Raw genomic sequence first — 21,237 nt, 5'->3', positions numbered from 1 at the left:
TCTGTTTGTTCTCATGGTTAGGGACTGTGATGAACGTTACAGTCGCTTGGTCATTTTTTTTTTTTTTTTAATAAAAGTTGGGTTTCAGATTTCTGTTTCATGCTTAGAATTATTGTGGCTTTTGGCAGAGAATATTTTAAACTGGGTGAAAAGGGAAAAAAATGTAGAATCAAGAAGTGAAAGCACAATTGTTTACAGTTCAGTAAGCAGTTGTGGTTAAGAAATGTGTCTGTTCATCATTGCCAGATGACTTAAAATTTTATGGGGGAGCATAAATTTTAAACAAGGGGTAATTGTGTTTTTGCAGGGTAAAGATGTGAATTTCTTTAGAATTTAGTTTTGTGGAGTTTTTTGTTTTTTTTTTTAGAATGTAGTTTTTAAGTACTGTGATCTAGACTTCCTAGTTAGAGCTTTCTGAATTTTATTGTGAAATTATATGTGAAATGAATCAGATGGCTGCTTATAACATTCTCTCAGAAACTAAAATTTTGATATACTGAGCATTAATAATAATACAATAATATGGTTAGAGACTCACTAATTGAATATTTCACAGAAGTATAATTTTGCAAGGTGTTTGGGATCATTGGTAAAATTAGACATAGTTGTAGCATCTCAAAAGGAAAGATAGTTCAATTGTGTACATATAAATTTCAGTTCATGTTAATGGAGAAAAACAGTAGTACAATACGGTGAATAGTTAAAACATCATTTGGATTTGATTTTGTCTTTTTTTCTTTTTTAAGTTTTTAGGGCCTCACCTGCAGTATATGGAGGTTCCCAGGCTAGGGGGTCCAGTTGGATCTGTAGCTGCTGGCCTATACCACAGCCATAGCACCGTGGGATCCAAGCTGCACCTGCGACCTACACCTCAGCTCCTGGCAATGCCAGATCCTTAACCACCGAGCAAGGCCAGGGGTTGAATCTGCATCCTCATGGTTGCTAGTCGGGTTCATTAACTGCTGAGCCACAATGGGAACTCCTAGATTTGGTTTTGGACTGAACCGTTTGTTTTTGCTTTTGGAGCATCACTTTAATCAAAGCTTAATTTACTTCCTCTGGGTACACATCATATCCATTCGAGGTAAAGGAGGTAGGTCAGAACCATCTTGATTGGCAGTGAAATCAAGAATAGAAAAATAATCTCCAGAGTTCTTTTCACAATTTGTATTATTAGAGTTCATTCAGCTCATGTATATTTTATCAGTATTTATTCAGGTACAGCACAGAGTTCATGGTTTGAAAGACAAAATTATTCCTTTTATGTATAAAATCTTGGTAAGTAAGAGGTACAGTGATGACATAGAGGAGGGTAATACACTCTGCTGGATGGAAAAGGAGAGCTGTATTCAGAGAATTCACCTGGAAGATGGTGATAAAATACTTCCTTAAAGCATGAGTATAGAGATAATTTAAAAATAATTTAGTAGAGTTGTGAAATTTGAGGCTAGAACAGTAAGAAGTAACTGGTAACAAAGGTTTCTAAACAGTGGACAGTTGTCTGGATTATATGTGGATAGCCATTGAAGGGTTCAGGAATAGGGGTGGCTGTCATTAAATGTGCATGTAGAAAGGTCACTCTAGGGGGTCTGGTGATAGGTCAGAATATTCATGTATCAGACTGAGATCAGTTAGGGTGACACTGTTGTAATAATTAAGAGGCATTTCAGTGTTAATATATCCCAAACTGATATCTTGATATCACTCTTAGCCTCTTCACCGCTCCCCACCCACTCCTAACCCCCCCCCCTCCACACCAAGAAACCTGTTCCTCTGTCTGCACAGGAAGCAGGTGTACTTTGAGCTCCCCTGATCTCCATCTCTAACCCTTGCTATGCTCTCTTGCCCTTCTATCCCATTCTGTGTGTGTGTGTGTGTGTGTGTGTGTGTGTGTGTGTGTGTGTGTGTGTGTAGATGGGTGTGTAGATGATGGGTGAAGACTGAGGAAAAGAGTAACTTTGGGCACCTGTTGATGATTTAGCATGAAGAAGAGAAAAAGTACCAGTGTCAGAGAATAGTAGAACCTGTATTTTAAAGCAAGATACTGTGTGGATTAGCCTGTTGCAATGGCTATGAAGATTCGGAGAAAGTAATAATATAGGGAAAATCCCAAATCACTCTGTGGTCAGTGTTTAGATAATTAAATGGAACAACCTAAAGTTAGTGCAACAACTATATTATGAAAAAATTTTTTAAAAAAATTACAGATGTTTCTGTCTCTGTAGGAGGATCATTTCAGTATTTCTTCCCACATGTTAACTTGCTTCATTTGGTACCTTCTTATAGTTTTTGTTAGTTTCCTGTATAGTATTTTGTGAAAATTATCCTCACACTATATACTAATTCGTAAACATAACCCACTGAGGGGGATTGGAATTAACATGCATATAAATGGACCCTGGCTATCTGTATATTTCAGAGAAGTCATTTAACTCAGGAGTCACAAACATATTTTGTTCATATATCTCTTAGTTCCTTTAAGGGCTCCTGCTCCTTTAAAATCAAGGCTTATTTAAAACAGTTATCTGATAAATCATTCATCCATGTATTCATTCAGCAAATGTTAGCCTTTAAGTTAACTATTTTCCATTTTAATTCAAAGCATTTCATCTGCTCAGCATATGTTTGGATAGAAATTACTAGATCCTGTGGTGTATTTTCTGTGTGGATTGTCCGTTCCTCTGTCTTAACAACCTTGGAGCTTTGTTGATGTCTACTCTCACCTCAGTCCTTGGGACACCACCTTCTCAGTGTTTGGTTTCTGTCATATTAGGCTTTCCCTTTATATGTTGAAATCCTGACTGTCCAACCAGTGAGAAGCCTCACGGGAATCCATTTCTCAGCCTAGTGCACTTTTTTTTTTTAACATTTTAAACAACTCTGATATTTTAGCATAATAAAGTAGAAAAAAAAAAAATCCTCAGTTTCCTGTCCTTAACTAGCCTTTACCCTTGAGACATTGCAAGTCAGTGACTTGTGAGGATACTCAGTTTTGAGCATGAGACCTGCCAGTAAATCCTCTCTGACCTTAAAAAAGTCATGTGAGCAACTAACTAGTTTTCTTATTTGTCAAAAAGGGAAGTTAATATTTCCCTTATCTATTTCACAGGGTTATTGTGGGTCAGGTATGGTAATAGATTTGAAAATGCCTTGAAAAGTTAATATTGTGACAGTGACTGTGATAACAGTGGTTGCCGTTGATGCATGGGTGACAGACCAGTCTCTGCACTGTGGGCTTTCTGTGCTCTCTCTCAACTTTTGCAGTGTTCTTGACTATAGCTAATGCTATCTCCGTTTAAAAAGGAGGACACTATTGTAAGATTAGTGTAGATAAGATATTTGAGGGTTTCAAGGGAAGGAGTAGCTGGCTCTGGATGGGATTCAGAAAACACCTTCTTGACAATGTGAAACACTGGCCGAATCTCACAGCATTTATGGAAAACATTGCCCCACTGTGATGGAATGGCCTTTTGTGTTCCTTCTATCTAGTTGCATAACATCTTCATTGTAGAACCAGTATCTCTTGTACTCAGATTGAAAGCTTGCACTGAATACGTACCTTGTCTAGGGTTGTTGTTCATCTTTTTCCCTCTCAGATGAATGGGAGATTATGCTGCTTACTTTCTCCAGGAAAAGCAGGCCACTGGCTTCTCCCCAAGCCTGTGTGGGAGCGCGTCCTGTGCAGGGGACTTCAGTGTTCTGTGGAGAGTGCCATGCTGGTCGCAGCCCTGTATGCAAACAAGATGGCACTCCCAAACCTATTTTGGCACCACGCATGCTGTGGTGATATTCAAATCACGATTCATAGTTATTTGATATTGTCAGGAGTTCTTATAAATATCTTCTAAGAAACTGCAGTCAGTAATAGTATGATTCATCTTAGATACCTAGGTGTTTCTGCTGTAATACTGTTTCTGTGTTTCTGCAGCGTCTTGCCTTTGGTAAACTCTTATCAGAGTCTATGGGGACTATAGGGTTGGGGGCAAATCACTGAAAACCTATGTGACTTTTTAATCAGCCACACAAGACAGTGAGTGGTACCTTGGCAGGCACTGGCCACTTGAACTTGAGCAAGGCCATGGGTTCTGGAGACACTGGCCATGATGATATGGACAACAGCTGCTGCCAGTGGTGAGGACAGTGTTGAGTGAGCCTTGAGTACAGATACGAGTAGATACGTCCAGAAATGCAGCTGTAGCTAGTGTGGTCGCTAAACCTAGGACTTTTCCCTTCAGTGCCAATGAACCTGTGTCCACCCACTGCCCTGGTGCCCTGCCTAGGAAAGACAACCTGTGCACTATGGTGACCCCTGTGTATCCTGACTTCTTTTCCTCCTCACCAGCTGAGGGTGAACTAATTTTTAATAAAGAGACCCCTGTAGTGGCAGAGCAGACTCAGTCTTCTCTTCCTGGGCAGTGCTGTTCTTTAAAGTGTGTTTTTACTCCCCATAGTGACCAGCACAGCTTAGGCATTGTGCTTGTTCATATCCTTCCCCCTTCTGTTTCCTTCCTACCTTAAGAAATAGTCTCAAGATAGACACATACCTTAGAATGTGTAGTCCCAAATAATGTACTGGGGAGATGCTATGCCCTTGCTTCATATGTGAATACTTGCTACTGGGACTCAGAGATAGGAGGGCATGGAAAACTTGGGGTCGAGTGGAAAATGACTAGAGAAAAGTGAAACAAAGAAAGAAATGAAGTTAAATTATATAACTAAAACCTTGGCACTATTTTAATATTAATTTTTACACTCATTACTAACTACTTAGCTAAAATAATGAAACTCGTATTGGTGTCTTTTATTAGCAGGGCACTGTGCCAGACACTAGGGTTTTATCTCATTTATTTCATTTATTTTTTCAATTATAAAACAGAGAGTAATAGAAAAACATAAGCGTATTCAGCACCTAGAATTAATAACACATGTTAATCTTTTGTCTTCTGTTTTTATAACGGAAACAATATGACAAATAAATTTGAAATCCAGTGGGTTCCACTTGTCACACTCCTCTTTCTTGCATGATTCAATGGTTATCCCGAGTTTTCTGGGAATCCTGCTCGTCCATATTTATGTACTGGAATGACAAGTCTGTATCAATATTTTATTGATCTCCGTCTTTAAGAAAAATAACATTTTGGATGTTAGACTGTACCTGTCTTGTTTGCCCCTCTTGTGTTTAAGATCTCTCCTAGCTAATCCAGATCATGTCTGCCCACACTAGCATCTGTAGGGTCCACAGTTTACCCATCAGCTACAGACTGATGCTGGGTCCAGTTTTCTACTCTTATAAAGAACCCTGAGGTGTACAGCCTTGTCTAGATCTCCTGTGCCTGTGACTGAGTTTCTGGGTACATATCTGAGATTTCTGGGTTATAGGTTATGTACACTGTCAACTTTATCTCACTTAATTCTTTAAAATGTTGTTCAAGGAAGGTGGCATGATCCCATTTTACACATGAAATGTTGGAATGCTGTATAACTTAGTCGGCTTAATTAATGAGTGCCAGTGATTGAATCCATATAAAATTCCACCTATTTTTTAAAAATGTGGGGGGAGCACTACTGTGGCATATGGAAGTTCCTGGCCAGGGATCGAACCCATGTCACAACAGCAAACTGAGCCACTGAAGTGACATTGTCAGATCCATAACCCAGTGAGCCACAGGGGAACTCCTAAAGGCCACCCATTTAAATCTAGAGCCCTAACTCCCAGCATTCCACAGAAATCCTCTGCTTTTAACTTCCATGATTATTAGAATACATGCAGCTGACCAGTCACACTATGTCATATCAAAGTAGACAATCAAAGCAGGTGATGAGGTAGAGGGGCATATGAGAAAGAAGAACGTGGTTCTACTCCCTTCGTTATGCATTTTGAAGGGGTTCAAGTTTTGTCGATTTCTCCTTTTAAGGTTGTTAGCAGTTGCCTTATATATTGTTGTGAACCTATGTTGGGTGTGTAGATATTTAAAATTGTTCTATCTTCTTCTTGGATTGATCCTTTGCTCATGAGTTAGTGACCTTCCTTATCCCTTCAAATAATCTTCATTTTAAAGTCTGTTTTCTCTGATGTGAGTATTGCTACTCCAGCTTTATTTGGATTCCTTTGCATGGAATTTTTTTTTTTATTACTCAAGTGCATTTATCACATATGTAGTTGTATAATGATCATAACAATCCACTTTCACAGGATTTCTAACCATAACCCAAGCACATCTTCCCACCCCACAAACTGTCTCCTCTGGAGAACATAAGTTTTTCAATGTCTGTAGGTCAGCATCTGTTCTGCAAAGAAGTTCAGTCTGTCCTTTTTTCAGATTCCACATGTCAGTGAAAGCATTTGATGTTGGTATCTCATTTTATGGCTGACTTCACTCAGCATGGTAATTTCTAGGTCCATCCATGTTGCTGAAGATGCCGGTATTTCCTTCCTTTTAATGGCTGAGTAATATCGCATTGTGTATATGTACCACATCTTGATCCACTCCTCTGTCGATGGACATTTAGGTTGTTCCCATGTCTTGGCTATTGAAAATAATGCTGCAATGAACATTGAGTACATGTGACTTTGCGAGTCATGGTATTCTCTGGATAGATGCCCAGATGTGGGATTGCTGGATCAAATGGTAGTTCTATTTTTAGTTTTCTGAGAAATCTCCACACTGTTTTCCACAGTCGTTGCACCAGTTCACAATCCCACCAACAGTGTACTAGGGTTCCTTTTTCTCCACACCCTCTCCAGCACTTACTGTTTGTAGACTTTTGGATGAGGGCCATTCTGGCTGGCTTAAGGTGGTACCTGATAGCGGTTTTGATTTGCATTTCTCTAATGATGAGTGACGCTGAACATCTTTTCACGAGTTTTTTTGGCCATCTGTATGTCTAAACTGTCTGTTTAGATCTTCTGCCCATTTTTTGATGGGGTTGTTTGTTGTTTTGGTATGGAGCGGTAGGAGGTGTTTATAAATTTTGGAGATTAATCCCTTGTCAGTCGATTCATTTGCAAAGATTTCCTCCCATTCCGTGGGTTGTCTTTTTATTTTGTTTAGGGTTTCCTTTGCTGTGCAGAAACTTTTAAGTTTAATTAGGTCCCATTTGTTTATTTTTGTTTGTAGTGTCAGTACTCTAAGAGGTGGATCTGAGAAGATGCTGCTGTCGTTTATGTCAGAGAGTGTTTGGCCTATGTTTTCCTTTAAGAGTTTGATAGTGTCTGGTCTTACATCTAGGTCTTTAGTCCATTTTGAGTTTATTTCTGTGTATGGTGTTAGGGAGTGTTCTAATTTCATGCTTTTCCATGTGGCTGTCCAGTTTTCTCCATTGTGTATTCTTGCCTCCTTTGTCATAGATTAGTTGGCTGTGGGTGCGTGGGTTTAATTCTGGGCTTTCTGTCCTGTTCTGCTGATCCATATTTCTGTCTTTGTGCCAGTACCATATGGTTTTGATGACTGTTGCTTTGTAGTATAGTCTGAAGTCTGGGAACCTGATTCCTCCAGCTCCATTTTTCTTTCTCAGGATGGCTTTGGCTATTCTGGGTCTTTTGTGCTTCCAAACAAGCTTTAAAATATTTTGTTTGAGTTCTGTGAAAAATGTCCTTGGTAATTTGATAGGAATTGCATTGAATCTGTAGATTGCCTTAGGTAGTACAGTCATTTTGATAGTATTAACTCTTCCAGTCTACGAGCATGGTGTATCTTTCCATCTATTTGTGTCTTCTTTGATTTCATTCATCAGTGTCTTATAGTTTTCAGAGTATAGGTCTTTTGTCTCTTTAGTAGGTTTATTCCTAGGTATTTTATTCCTTTTGATGAGATGGTAAACGGGATTGCTTCCCTAATTTCTCTTTCTGATCTTTCATTGTTAGTATATAGAAATGCCATTGATTTCTGTGTGTTAATTTTGTATCCTGCGACTTTGCCAAATTCATTGATGAGCTCTAACAGTTTTCTGGTAGTGTCTTTAGGATTCTCTAGGTATAGTATCATGTCATCTGTAAATAGTGATAATTTTACTTCTTCCTTTTCAGTTTGGATTCCTTTTATTTCTTTTACTTTTCTGATTGCCGTGGCTAGGACTTCCAAAACTATGTTGAAGAGCAGTGGCGAGAGTGGACATCCTTGTCTTGTTCCTCATCTCAGTGGGAATTCTTTCAGCTTTTCACCATTGAGAACGATGTTCGCTGTGGGTTTGTCATCCATGGCGTTTATCATGTTGAGGTAGGTTCCCTCTATGCCCACTTTCTGAAGGGTTTTTATCAGAAATGGGTGTTGGATTTTGTCAAAGGCTTTCTCCGCGTCTATTGAGAGGATCATAGGGTTTTTATTCTTCAGTTTGGTAAAGTGGTGTCTCACACTGATGGATTTGTGGATATTGAAGAACCCTTGCATCCCTGGGATAAATCCCTCTTGATCATGATGTACAATCCTTTTAATGTATTGTTGGATTCAGTTTGCTAGTATTTTGTTGAGGGTTTTTGCATCGATGTTCATCAGTGAAATTGGCCTGTAGTTTTCTTTTTTTGTGGTATCTTTGTCTGGTTTTGATATCAGGGTGATGGTGGCCTCATAGACTGAGTTTGGGAGTATCCCTTCCTCTGCAGTTTTTGAAATTGTTTCAGAAGGAGAGGTGTTAGCTCTTCTCTAAATGTTTGGTAGATTTGCCTGGGAAACCATCTGGTCCTGGACATTTGTTTGTTGGAAGTTTTTTAATCACAGTTTCAATTTCAGTTCTTGTGATGGGTCCATTCATCTTTTCTATTTCATCTTGGTTTAGTCTTGGAAGATTGTACTTTGCTAAGAATTTTTGTCCATTTCTTCTAGGTTTTCCGTTTTATTGGCGTATAGTTGCATATAGTAGTCTCTTGTGGTCCTTTGTATTTCTGTGATGTCTGTTGTTACTTCTCCTTTTTCATGTCTAATTTCATTGATTTGAGTCTTCTCTCTTTTTTTCTTGATAAGTCTGGCTAAGGGTATATCAATTTTGTTGACCTTCTCAAAGAACCAGCTTTACCTTTCATGGATCTTTTTTATGGGTTTTCTTTGTTTCTATTTCATTGACTTCTGCTCTGATCTTTATGATTCCTTCCTTCTGCTAACTTTAGGTCTTGTCTGTTCTCTGTCTGCTTTGGATGTAAAGTTAGCTTGTTGATTTGAGCTTTTTCTTGTTTCCTGAGGTGGGCTTGTATTGCTATAAACTTTCCTCTTAGAATGGCTTTTGCTGCATCCCATAGGTTTTGGAGTGTCATATCTTTGTTGTCATTTGCTTCTAGGTATTTTTTAATTTCCTCTTTGATTTCTTCAGTGATCCATTGGTTGTTTCGTAGCATGTTGTTGAGTCTCTATGTGTTTGTGTTCTTTGCAGTTTTTTTTTTCTTGTTGTTGATTTCCAGTCGTATAGCGTTGTAGTCGGAAAAGATGCTTGATATGATTTCAATTTTCTTAAGGTTACCGAGGTTGGATTTGTAGCCCAGGATGTGATCAATTTCAGAGAATGTTCCATGTGCACTTGAGAAGAATGTGTATTCTGTTGCTTTTGGATGGAATATCCTATAAACAGCCATTAAGTCCATCTGGTCTGATGCTTCGTTCAGGGCCTGTTGTTTCCTTATTGATTTTCTGTCTGGATGATCTGTCCATTGCTGTAAGTGGGGTGTTAAAGTCCCCCACAATTATTGTGTTCCTGTTGATTTGTCCTTTTAAGGTTGTTAGCAGTTGCCTTATATATTGTGGTGAACCTATGTTGGGTGCATAGATATTTAAAATTGTTCCATCTTCTTCTTGGATTGATGATGTGTGTGTGTATGTGTGTGTGTGTGTGTGTGTGTGTGTGTCTTTTTGCCATTTCTTGGGCCACTCCTGCGGCATGTGGAGGTTCCCAGGCTAGGAGGTGAATTGGATCTGTAGCTGCCAGCCTACACTACAGCCACAGCAATGCAGGATCCGAGGCACGTCTGTGACCTACACCACATCCCAGTTTTTGTATCCATTCAGCCAGTCTATGTCTTTTGATTTGGGCATTTAGTTTATTACCATTTAAGGTAATTATTGATATGTATGTTCTTGTTGCCATTTTATTAGTTGCTTTGGATTTGGTTTTGTTGCTCTTTTTTCTTCCCTTCTTCTCTTGTTCTCTCCTCTTCTGGTTTGATGACTATCTTTAGTGTTGTATTTGAGTTGATTTTTCTTTTTGTTTGTGCATCAATTGTCAACTTTTGGTTTGCAGTTATTCTGAAGTTTTGATATAAGGGTCTATATATATATATATATATATATATATATATATATATATACATATATGAGATTGTTTTAAGTTGTTGGTCTCTTAACTGCAAGGGCATCTCCAGTGTCCTGCATTTGTACTGTCCTCTTCTCACGATTTCAGATTTTGGTGGCATAATTGTGTGTGGATGATTTCGTATCTTTACTGTATATATGCCTTTACTGGTGAGCCTCGTCATTTGTGGTATTTTTGTTTCTGGTTGTGGCCTTTTCTTTTCTGTCTGGAGACGTTCCTATAGTATTTGTTGTAAAGCTGGTTTAGTGTTGCTGAATTCTCTTAGCTTTTGCTTATGTGTGACGCTTTTGATTTCTCCTTCAGATCTGGATGAGAGCCTTGCCGGGTAAAGTAATCTTGGTTGGAGGTTTTTTCCTTTCATCCCATTAAGTATATCCTGCCACTCCCTTCTGGCCTTAGAGTTTCTGCTGAAAAATCTGCCGATAACCTTATCAGGGTTCCCTTGTATGTTGTTTGTTTCTCTTTCCTAGCTGCTTTCAATATTTTCTCTTTGTCTTTAATTTTGGCCATTTTGATTACTGTGTGTCTCAGGGTGTTCCTCCTTGGGTTTATTTTATATGGTGCTCGTTGTGCTTCCTGGATTCAAGTGAGCGGTTCCTTTCCCGTGTTAGGGAAGTTTTCAGCGATTATCTCTTTGAATATTTATTCTGTCCCCTTCTCTCTTCTCCTTCTGGCACCCCTATAATACCGATGTTGGTGTGTTTAACGTTGTCCCAGAGTTCTCTGAGACTCTCTTCATTTGTTTTCAATCTTTTTTCTCTTTTCTGTTCTGCATCTGTGATTTCCACTAGTATGTCCTCCACCTCGCTTATTCGTTCTTCTGCCTCCTGTGTTCTGCTGTTGGCTGCTTGTAATGAATTTTTAATTTCATTTATTGTATTTTGCATCTCTTCTTGTTTAAGTTTTATGTCTTGTATCTCTTTGCTCAGTGTTTCCTGTAAGTTATCCTTCTTTGCCTCCAGTTTATTTCCAATGTCTTGCATCATCTTCAGCGTCAACAGTCTAAAGTCTTTTTCCTGGAGGCTGAGAATCTCCTGATCACTTAGCTGTTTTTCTGGTTTTTTTCTCCCTCTCTCTCCTCTGAGTTATAGTTCTCTGTGTTTTCATTTTTATAGGTTTTTGGTGGGGTGACCATTTTACAGATCATAGAGTTGTAGCCTCTCTTACTTCTGGCATCTGCCCCGCTTTGTGGCGGAAGTTAGTATGGGGACTTTCTGTAGGCGTCCTCATGGGAGGGACTGATGCCTGCCCACTGGTAGGTGGAGCTGATTCCTATCCCTCTGGTGGGTAGGGCTTTGTCTCTGGGTGAGATTAGAGGCAGCTGTGTGCCTGGGGGGTCTTTAGGCAGCCTGTTTACTGATGGGCAGGTGTGAGCCTACCTGGATTGTTGTTTGGGCTGGGGCTTCTCAGGGCTGATGGTTGGGGCCAGATTTTCCCAAAATGGCCACCTCCAGAGAAAGGCACGCTGAATGAATATTCCCAAGAGCTTTGCTTCCAATGTCCTTGCCCCACCTCAAGCCACATTCACCCCTGTTTCCCCAGGAGGTCCTTCAACAACTGTAGTCAAGTTTGACCCAGATTCCTATGGAGACTTTGCTTTGCCCTGGGACCCAGTGCACGTGAAAGTCTGTGTGCACCTTTTAAGAATGGGGTCTCCATTTCCCCCAGTGCCCTGGAGCTCCTGTGCACTAGCTTCACTGGCCTTCAATGTCAGATGCTCTGGGAGTTCTTTCTCACAGTGCCAGATCCCCACACATGGGAGTTTGATGTGGGGCTCAGAACTCTCACTCCTGTAGGTGAGTCTCTGTGAACCAGTTAGTTTCCAGTCTGTGGGGCTTCCCACCTGGGAGGTATGGCGTTACTTGTATCATGTGATTCCCCTCCTACCTCTTGATGTGGCCTCCTCTTTGTCTTCTGGGCTAGGGACATCTTTTTGCAAGTTTCTCATCCATTTGGTTGTAGATTGCTCAGTATTTGGTTGTAAATTTTGTTGTTTTTAGGAGAGAAGTTGAGCTCCAGTCCTTCTCTTCCGCCATCTTAATCCCATCAGGGTTCAAGTTTTGGAGTGAAAAAACATGCTTTGTGAAATGATGGGACTGGGTTTTCTGTATGTATAATACTTTCTTTATGATAGTGGACTTTTCCTGTTGCTTAAAATGCATATATGAAATACAATACGAATGTTAATTTGATTTTTAAAAATGTTACCCTGAGCATGTTATAGTCTCTGTTTTACTTTGCCAAGTTATAGACCATTTTCTCCAGGGAGGAAGTGCTATATGAATGTGCTTCTCTTTTTCATGATAATTTAATCATACTTGCACCATATGTCTTTCAGACTTCATTTTTGGTCTTCTTCTTTTCTTAATCTTTTAGATATTAAATCTGGTGTATTAACTGTGAAAATTCTAGAGCTGCATGAGGAATGCACTATCCAAGTTGCCATGTGTGAGCAGTTATCTGGGCTACAGGGTGACAGCCCTTCTCAAGGTGGAGTCCCTGGCCTGAAGGTTCTCTTCTCCAAGGAGACTGCACGTTGCCTCAGAGGACTTCCACAAGACATCGTCCACATCTATCCTCCCTGGTGAGTGCAAAGAACTGATCCATGCAATCACTGTGAGTTTGTCTCAGAAGAAATTTTTATCAGGAACATTTTTGTCACTTTATTATACAGTAATGCCAGGGGAAAGGAGCCAGTATTTGACATAGATTTTATGTAACAGAAGCTCTGACCTTTCTCTGATGGCTTGTTTGTTCTTCTGGCAGCAAAATTTTGATAATTTGGCAAAGTAGCAGGTAGCGGGGATGGTGAGGGAGGAACAGCCACATCAAGATTCCTGCCTAAGTGGTGTGTTTTTATGAAATCTGGCTGTTTTTGTTTTTAATCTTGTTTAGAAATGTCATTTTCATAAGAGTTATTATGTGACGGTAGGATAATACACATTAACTTAGTATTTCTTCGCTAATTACTTTGAGGGGGTAAAATCATGAATTAAGACAAAATAGAGTTTGATCTTAAGGAGCGTAAGTGGTCATTAATGGATCAGAAATCATTTTTAAGGATACCATGTTTGTTTTCTTCTGCATAGGATATTAATTTTTACCACAAAAAAATAAAGTCATTACTCTGAGGAAAAGTTTGAGCAGACTTGTTTAAAGGGCTATTAATTTTACTGGCTGTTTTTAAATTTCATTCATCTGTAAATTCTTAGATTCAAAGTCAACTTACAGATCATTAAGTTATACTTCCTCTTCAGAGGAGAAATCTTTTCACTGTGTTCCAAGTGAGTAATCATCAGTTTCTAATCTAAGGGTATCTGAGGACAACTTGCATCTCTTTATCTTATTTAAATTTCTAATATATTTTTATTAAAAAATGTAAAGTACATATAGAACCATACACAGATTATAAGTATCCTTTTCATCCAGTAATTACAAAGTGAATACACAGTTGCTATCCAGTCCAAAAAACAGAATGTCCATACTGCAGACTGCAACCCTCTCTCCTTTCTCTCCCTCCTGCCCCAGATGACTATGATCCTGACTTCTGATGCAGTAGACTCCTTCAAGTGTTTGAAAACTTTATATAAATAGAATCATACAGAAATCATATAATCATTCTCTTTTGCCTGACTGCTTTTGCTTAAAGTTATGCTTGGGAGAGTTACCAATTCTGTTGCACTTAGCAGTTTGTTCATTTTCATTGCTATATAGTATTGCATATTTAATTTAGGCAATTAAGCTTTTCTTCTGTTGACAGATAGTTGTGGCTATCTTCAGTTTGAGGATATTATATATAATGTTGTAAGGACCAACTGTCACTCTGTGGAGCATACTCAAGAATACAGTGCCATTAATTCTCTTCTCTGTGAAATTTCCCATCATCCTATTTTTCCTGTCAGGTGAAGAAAATTTTTTTAATTTATCTTCACCTAACATCATCTTCCTGTAGGTTCATTCTTCTTCTTTCCTTTATAGCAGAATGCCTTGAGGAGTTGCTGACCACTGTGTAAATGCGGGTCTCTTTCTTTGGCTCATGAGAAGTAAAATTAGATCAAGGTTATCAGCAAAGATTTATATTCACAAAAAATTTCCAAATCCCCCTGGCCTCTTAGACCTTACAGGTACATGAGTTATTATTATTATTTGACTTTGGGCTGTCTTTAGGTCTGGATCTTAAGGGCAACTCCCTCAATGGTTAGTTGTTTCATTCTTTTAAGGAAAATACGAGGAATTCTGTATATGGTGCTGTATGTGGATTGTTACTTCTAAACTTTATTTGGATGTTTTTTCTCCTCAAGTTTTTTGTTATCATTCTTTGAGGGGTTTTGCTCTGTAAATAGAATATTGGTTATAAAATAAGAGTGAAATGTAATTCTATGTTTTTCAGTTTTAATGTGTGATATCTTTCTGGTTTTATAAACTCTGCCATCCAGTGGGAAATGAATTTTACTCTCTAGAAAGACAACTTGGACTGATTGTGTTAACCAAGCCAGATGGTGCTAGATGTTAATGATATCTTTAAGAATTTTAGCAAATCTATAAAAGTGAAAATATTTGAAATAGATGTAATGTGATCAGTTTTTCTGGTGTCATTATGACCTTTTTCAAAATGACTATCTCAAAAGAAGGAAACAAACACATAAATACATGTAATAAATACAAACACATTAAAATTTATTCTTACAAGTACCAAATATATAAAGCAAAATACTTTGGCAAAAATTTTAAAGTATTGGTCATTCCAAAATGTTGGTGGGAGTGTAAGTTGGTACCGTCTTTGACAATATGTCACAAAAATTAATGTGAGTACACTTTGATATAGAACTTTTGCTACTGGGACTTCATCCTATAAATAAACTCAAATACGTATGAAAGATTTTGGCATAACTGTTTTGCTTAAAACTTTAAAATTGAAAACCAACCCAAAGAGCCATTAACATTGGATGGATTAATAAATTACCATATATCTCTAAAATAGGTGGTCATTTAACACAGTGATAGAGAAAGCATTTCCACTTATAGAAAGATATCTAGATCATGGTGTTATTTCACAGAAAGCAGGTCACAAGATGATGCTTGGGGTCACTGAGAGAGGAGGAGCCGTCAGGCCACTGGAGAGGAAAGAGCAGCCCTGCATCTCCCTTGGCCAGCTTGTCTTTTCAACCAGCAGACAAACTTGACTCGCTACCAATATTAAATTCTAGAACTCCCATAATAAAATACCACAGCCTGGGCAGCTTCAACAACATAAATTTATTTTCTCCCAGTTTTGGAGGCTGAAAATCCGAGATCAAGGTAACAGCAGTGTTGGTTTCCACTGAGTACTCTATCCTTGGCTTCCAGATGTCCATGCTCTTGCTGTGACCTCACATAGATTTTCCCCTGTGAGATTACACGGATACATACGTGCATGGCTTGAGCTAATAAACAAATTCAGCAATGTTGCAGGATATAAATCAACATGCAGAAATCACGTATATGCTAGCAATAAATAAAACAAAAAAGGAGGAGTTCCCATCGTGGCTCAGTGGTTAACAAATCCGACTAGGAACCATGAGTTTGTGGGTTCAATCCCTGACCTTGCTCAGTGGATTAAGGATCCGGCATTGCTGTGAGCTGTGGTGTAGGTTGCAGACACGGCTGGGATCCCCTGTTGCTGTGGCTCTGGCATAGGCTGGAGGCTATGGCTCCGATTAGACCTCTAGCCTGGGAACCTCCATGCTGCAAGAGCAGCCCAAGAAATGGCAAAAAGACAAAAAAAAGGAAATTAGAGAAATAATTCTATTTATAATATAACATCACAAAGAATAGAATATTTAGGAACAAATTTAACTGAGGATATGCAAGACTTGCATAGTAAAAACTACAAAACTTTGCTGAAATAAGTTAAAGAAGACATAAATAAATGGAAAAACATCCCATATTCATGAATCAGAAGCCCTTAATATTGTTCAGATGATGATAGTGTATCTACAGATTTAGTGTAATCCCTATCAAAATTATAACAGCATTTTTTTTTCCAGAAGGAGACAGGCCATTCTAAAATTCATGTAGACTATAAAGGAATCTGGAATAGCCAAAACAATCTTGAAAAAGAAGAACAAAGTTGGAGGTGGCACCAGGAGGGGTTATGCAAGCCACCACCATCCCTAGGAGCAGTCCTGTGAACACCTGCCACCTCCATCATCAACCCTATCCCTAGCAGCCACCTGACTCCAGAGAGGTAACAAGTCACTGTTGCTCCCATTGTGTGCTCTGCATGCACATGAATTGTCACCACTGCCAAGAACTCCAGGACTGGGCACCAGCCACTGCATCTGTACACTTGCTGTCAAGGGGATCACAGACAGAAAGTTAGACAATGTAAGATGATAGAGAAATATGTTTCAGACAAAGAAAGAAGATGAAAGCACAGAAAAGCAAGTACATGAAGAGGAGCTAGGCAGTCTACCTGAAAAAGAATTCAGAGTAATGATAGTAAGATTTGAGGAAACAAATATAAGAACCCATCAAGAAGTTACAAGAAATGTTTAACAGAGAGATTTAAAGCACAAGCAAAGAAGGATGAACAATAGTCAATATCTGAAATGAAAAATACCCTAGAGGGAATTAATTAGCAGGATAACTAAATCAGAAGAACAAATAAGTGAGGTGGAAGACAGAGTGGTGGAAATCACTGCCACAGAAAAGAATAAAAAAGAATGAAAAGAATTGAGAACAATCTAAGAGACCCCTGGAGTTCCCGTCGTGGCTCAGTGGTTAATGAATCCGACCAGGAACCATGAGGTTGCGGGTTCAATCCCTGACCTTGCTCAGTGGGTTAAAGATCTGCCGTTGCCATGAGCTGTGGTGTAGGTTGCAGACGCGGCTCAGATCCCCCACTGCTGTGGCTGTGGTGTAGGCCAACAGCTATAGCTCCGATTGGACCCCTAGCCTGGGAACCTCCATGTGCCTCAGGAGTGGCCCCAGAAAAGGCAAAAAGACAAATAAATGAGAGACCCCTGAGACAACATTAAATGAACCAATATTTGCATCATAGGGGTCCCAGAAGAGAGAAAGGGCCTGAGAAAATATTTGAAGAGATTATAGCCAAAAACTTCCCTAATGTAGGAAAGGAAACACTCAAGTTGAGAAAGTGTGGAGAGTACCATATAGGATAGACTCAAAGAGGAATATGCTAAGACACATACTAATCAAACAAAAATTAAATACAAAGAGAAAATACTAATATTTGAAAATCAAATGAATGACAAGGGCTTAATCTCCAAAATATACAAACAGCTTATGCAGCTCAATATCAAGAAAACAACCCAATCAAAAACAGGCAGAAGATCTAAATAGACATTTCTTTAAAGAAGGCATACAGATGGCCAGAAAACACATGAATAGATGTTCAGCATCACTAATTATTAGAGAAATGCAAATCAAAACTGCTAGGAGGTACTACCTTATACCACCAGAATAGCCATCATCAAAAACTCTAGGAGTTTCCGTCATGGCACAGTGGTTAATGAATCCGACTAGGAACCATGAGGTTGCGGGTTCGGTCACTGCCCTTGCTCAGTGGGTTAACGATCCGGCGTTGCCGTGAGCTGTGGTGTAGGTTGCAGACGCGGCGGCTCAGATCCCGTGTTGCTGTGGCTCTGGCGTAGGCCGGTGGCTACAGCTCTGATTAGACCCCTAGCCTGGGAACCTCCATGTGCCGCCGGAGCGGCCCAAGAAATAGCAAAAAGACCAAAGGAAAAAAAAAAAAAAAAACTCTATAAGCAATAAATGCTAGAGAGGGTGCAAAGAAAGGGAACCCTCTTACACTGTTGGTGGGAATGTAGAGTGGTACAACTACTATGGAAAACAGCATGGAGATTCCTCAAAAAACTAAAAATAGAACTCCAACAATCCAACTCCTAGATATCTATCCAGAGAAAACCATAATTCAAAAAGATACATGGACCCCAGTGTTCCTTGCGGCACTGTTTACAATAGCCAAGACATGGAAGCAGCCTAAATGTCTACTGACAAAGAGATGGATAAAGAAGATGTGGTACATCTATACGGTGGAGTATTGCTCAACCATTAAAAAGAATGAATAATACCATGGATGGACCTAGAGATTATTATATTAAGTGAAGTTAGTGAAAGACAAACATCATATGACCACTTACATGTAGAATCTAAAAAAAAAAGAATACAAATAGACTTATTTGCAGAACATAAACAGCCTCATAGACTTCCAAAACAAACTTATGATTACCAAAGGGGATAGGTTGAGGACAGGGTATTACTGAAGGTGTAGGACCTGCATGTTCACACTTCGACATATGAAATGACTGTCCAGTGGGGACCTGCTGTATAGCACAGGGAATTCTACCCAATATTCTCTGATAGTCTGTATGGGAAAAGATTCTGAAAAAGAGTGAATGTGTGTATATGTATAATGGAATCGCTTTGTTGTACAGTAGAAATTATCACAATATAGTAAATGCACTATACTTGAAAAAATTTTTAAAAATAAAAAAATAAGAAAATATGAAAAGCAACAGGTAACTTACAAGGAATCACCATAAGGTTATCAGCTGAATTTTCAACAGAAACTCTGCTAGCCAGAAGGGAGTAGCAGGATATATTTAGGGTTATGAAGGGGAAGAACCTGCAATCAAGAATATTCTAACCATGCAGACATTTAGATATGATAGAGAAATCAAAAGCTTTATAGACAAGCAAAAGCTAAAAGAATTCAGCACCGCCAAACCAGCTTTACAACAAATGCTAAAGGAGCTTCTCTAGAGGAGAGGACAAATGAGAATATTGAAAACACATTTGAAATTAAGAGATCAGCAACTTAAAACAATTTTGCATTATATAGAATGCTATATCAAAACCTCATGGGAACCACAAACCAAAAATCTACAATAAACACACTCATACTTTCTGACTTCAGAACTTAATACAGAGCTGTGTAACGAAAACAGTGTCATATTGGAATAAGGACAGAGATAAAGAACAATGGAGTAGAATAGAGAGCTCCAAGATAACCCTTTATATATGTTGAAATGGTTTTTGACAAGGGTACCAAGACCATTCATTGAGAGTAGGATAGTCTTCAAAAAATAGTAATGGGAAACAGGATAGCCATATGCAAAAAAAAAATTGGGGCAGGTAGAAAAATTAACAAATGATCAAAAACCTAAATTTAAGAAATCAAACTATAAAACCGTTAGATGAAAATACATGGGGAAATCTTCATAACACTGGATTTGGCAATGATTTATTGGGTATGATGCCGAAAGAACAGTCAGTTTAAAAATAGATCAATAGGAGTTCCCGTTGTGGCTCAGCGGAAATGAATCCAACTAAGAACCATGAAGTTGCAGTTTCAATCCCTGGACTCATTCAGTGGGTGAAGGTTCCAGCGTTGCCGTGAGCTGTGGTGTAGATTGCAGATGCAGCTCGGATACCAAGTTGTTGTGTCTGTGGTGTAGGCCGTCATCTGTAGCTCTGACTCAGCCCCTATCCTGGGAACTGCCATATGTCACAGGTGCGGCCCTAAAAAGCAAAAAAAGCAGAAGAAAAGATAAATAGAACTTTATCAAAAACTAAAAACATTTGTGCATCAAAGGACAGTATTGAGAGAGTGAAAAGACAACCCACAGGATGTGAGAAAATGTTTGCAAATTATATACCTGCTAAGGGATTCACACCTACAGTGTATAAGGATCTCCTATAACTTGATATAAAAAAATAAGCAGTGCACTTTGAAAATGGACGAAGAATTTGAATAGATCTTTCTCTGAAGAAGATATATAAACAGCCATAAATACATGAAAAGATGCTCAACATCACTAGTCGTTAGGAAAATACAAATCAAAATCACAATGAGATACCACTTCATACACACCAGGATGGCTGTGATCAGGAACCATGGGAAATAACAAGTGTTAATGGGGGTGTAAAGAAATAGGAACTCTTGGAGTTCCTGTCGTGGCTCAGTGGAAACGAATCTAACATCCATGAGGATGCAGATTCGTTCCCTGGCCTTGCTCAGTGGATCTGGGGTTACCGTGAACTATGGTGCAGGTTTCAGATGCAACTCAGATCCCGCATTGCTGTGGCCGTGGTGTAGGCCAGTAGCTGCAGCTCCAATTCATCCCCTAGCCTGGAAACTTTCATATGCCTTGAGTTTGGCTGTAAAAAGACAAAGACAAAAAAACTAGGAACTCTTGATCACTGCTGGTAGAAATTGTAAAAGGTGTAGCTACTGTGAAAAATAGTTTGGCTGTTCCTCAAAAAGTTATACACAGAATTACCATTTTATCCAACAGTTCCTCTCTTTGTATATATCCGAAAGTATTGAAAATAGGGACTCAAATGGTTACTTGTATGTCAGTGTTTATTGATAGCCAAAAGGGAAAACAACCCAAGTATGAATAAAGAATGAATAAAGAAAATGTATATACATATTGTGAAGTATTATTCATCCTTTAAGGACTGAAATTTTAATATATGCTACAGCTTGGATGAACCTTGAAAACACTGTGCATAATGAAAGAAGCCAGACACACAAAAAGCAAATATTATTTGATTCCATTTATGAGTTACTTAAAATAGGCAGATTCATAGAGACAGTAGACTAGAGATTACCAAGGGGTGAGGGAATTAGAGAGTAACTTTAATAGGTATAGAGCTTCTCTTTGGGATAGCAATAAAGTTTTTGAAATAGACAGTTATGATGGTTATACATTATACATATATTTAATGCCACTGAATTGTCTGCTTTAAAAAAATGTTTAAATGGGAGTTCCAGCTGTGGCGTGGTGGGTTAAGAATCCAACTGTAGCAGCTTGGGTCACTGCTGAGGTGCAGGTTCGATCCCCAGCCCGGCACAGTGGGTCAAAGGATCCAGCATTGTCACAGCTGCAGTGTAGGTCACAACGGTGGCTCAGA

The 21,237-nt window shown here is 38.9% G+C and overlaps 1 protein-coding gene across 6 annotated transcripts in view; it reads left to right on the top strand.

Moving 5' to 3' along the window:
• SPIDR (scaffold protein involved in DNA repair) overlaps positions 1 to 21,237 on the top strand; it is a 309,901-nt gene that overhangs the window by 118,034 nt on the left and 170,630 nt on the right. For all 6 annotated transcript variants that reach the window (XM_047783954.1, XM_047783956.1, XM_047783953.1 and 3 more), the window contains one exon: positions 12,670 to 12,877. In XM_047783954.1, coding sequence (XP_047639910.1) covers positions 12,670 to 12,877 — 208 coding nt within the window. The remainder of the gene's footprint in view (positions 1 to 12,669; positions 12,878 to 21,237) is intronic.

The sequence above is a fragment of the Phacochoerus africanus genome, chromosome 6 (genome assembly GCF_016906955.1).
Source record: "Phacochoerus africanus isolate WHEZ1 chromosome 6, ROS_Pafr_v1, whole genome shotgun sequence".
In the NCBI taxonomy this organism is placed as follows: Eukaryota; Metazoa; Chordata; class Mammalia; order Artiodactyla; family Suidae; genus Phacochoerus; species Phacochoerus africanus.
Note: the sequence above shows the minus strand (reverse complement) of the source record. Positions and strands in the feature narration are given on the sequence as shown.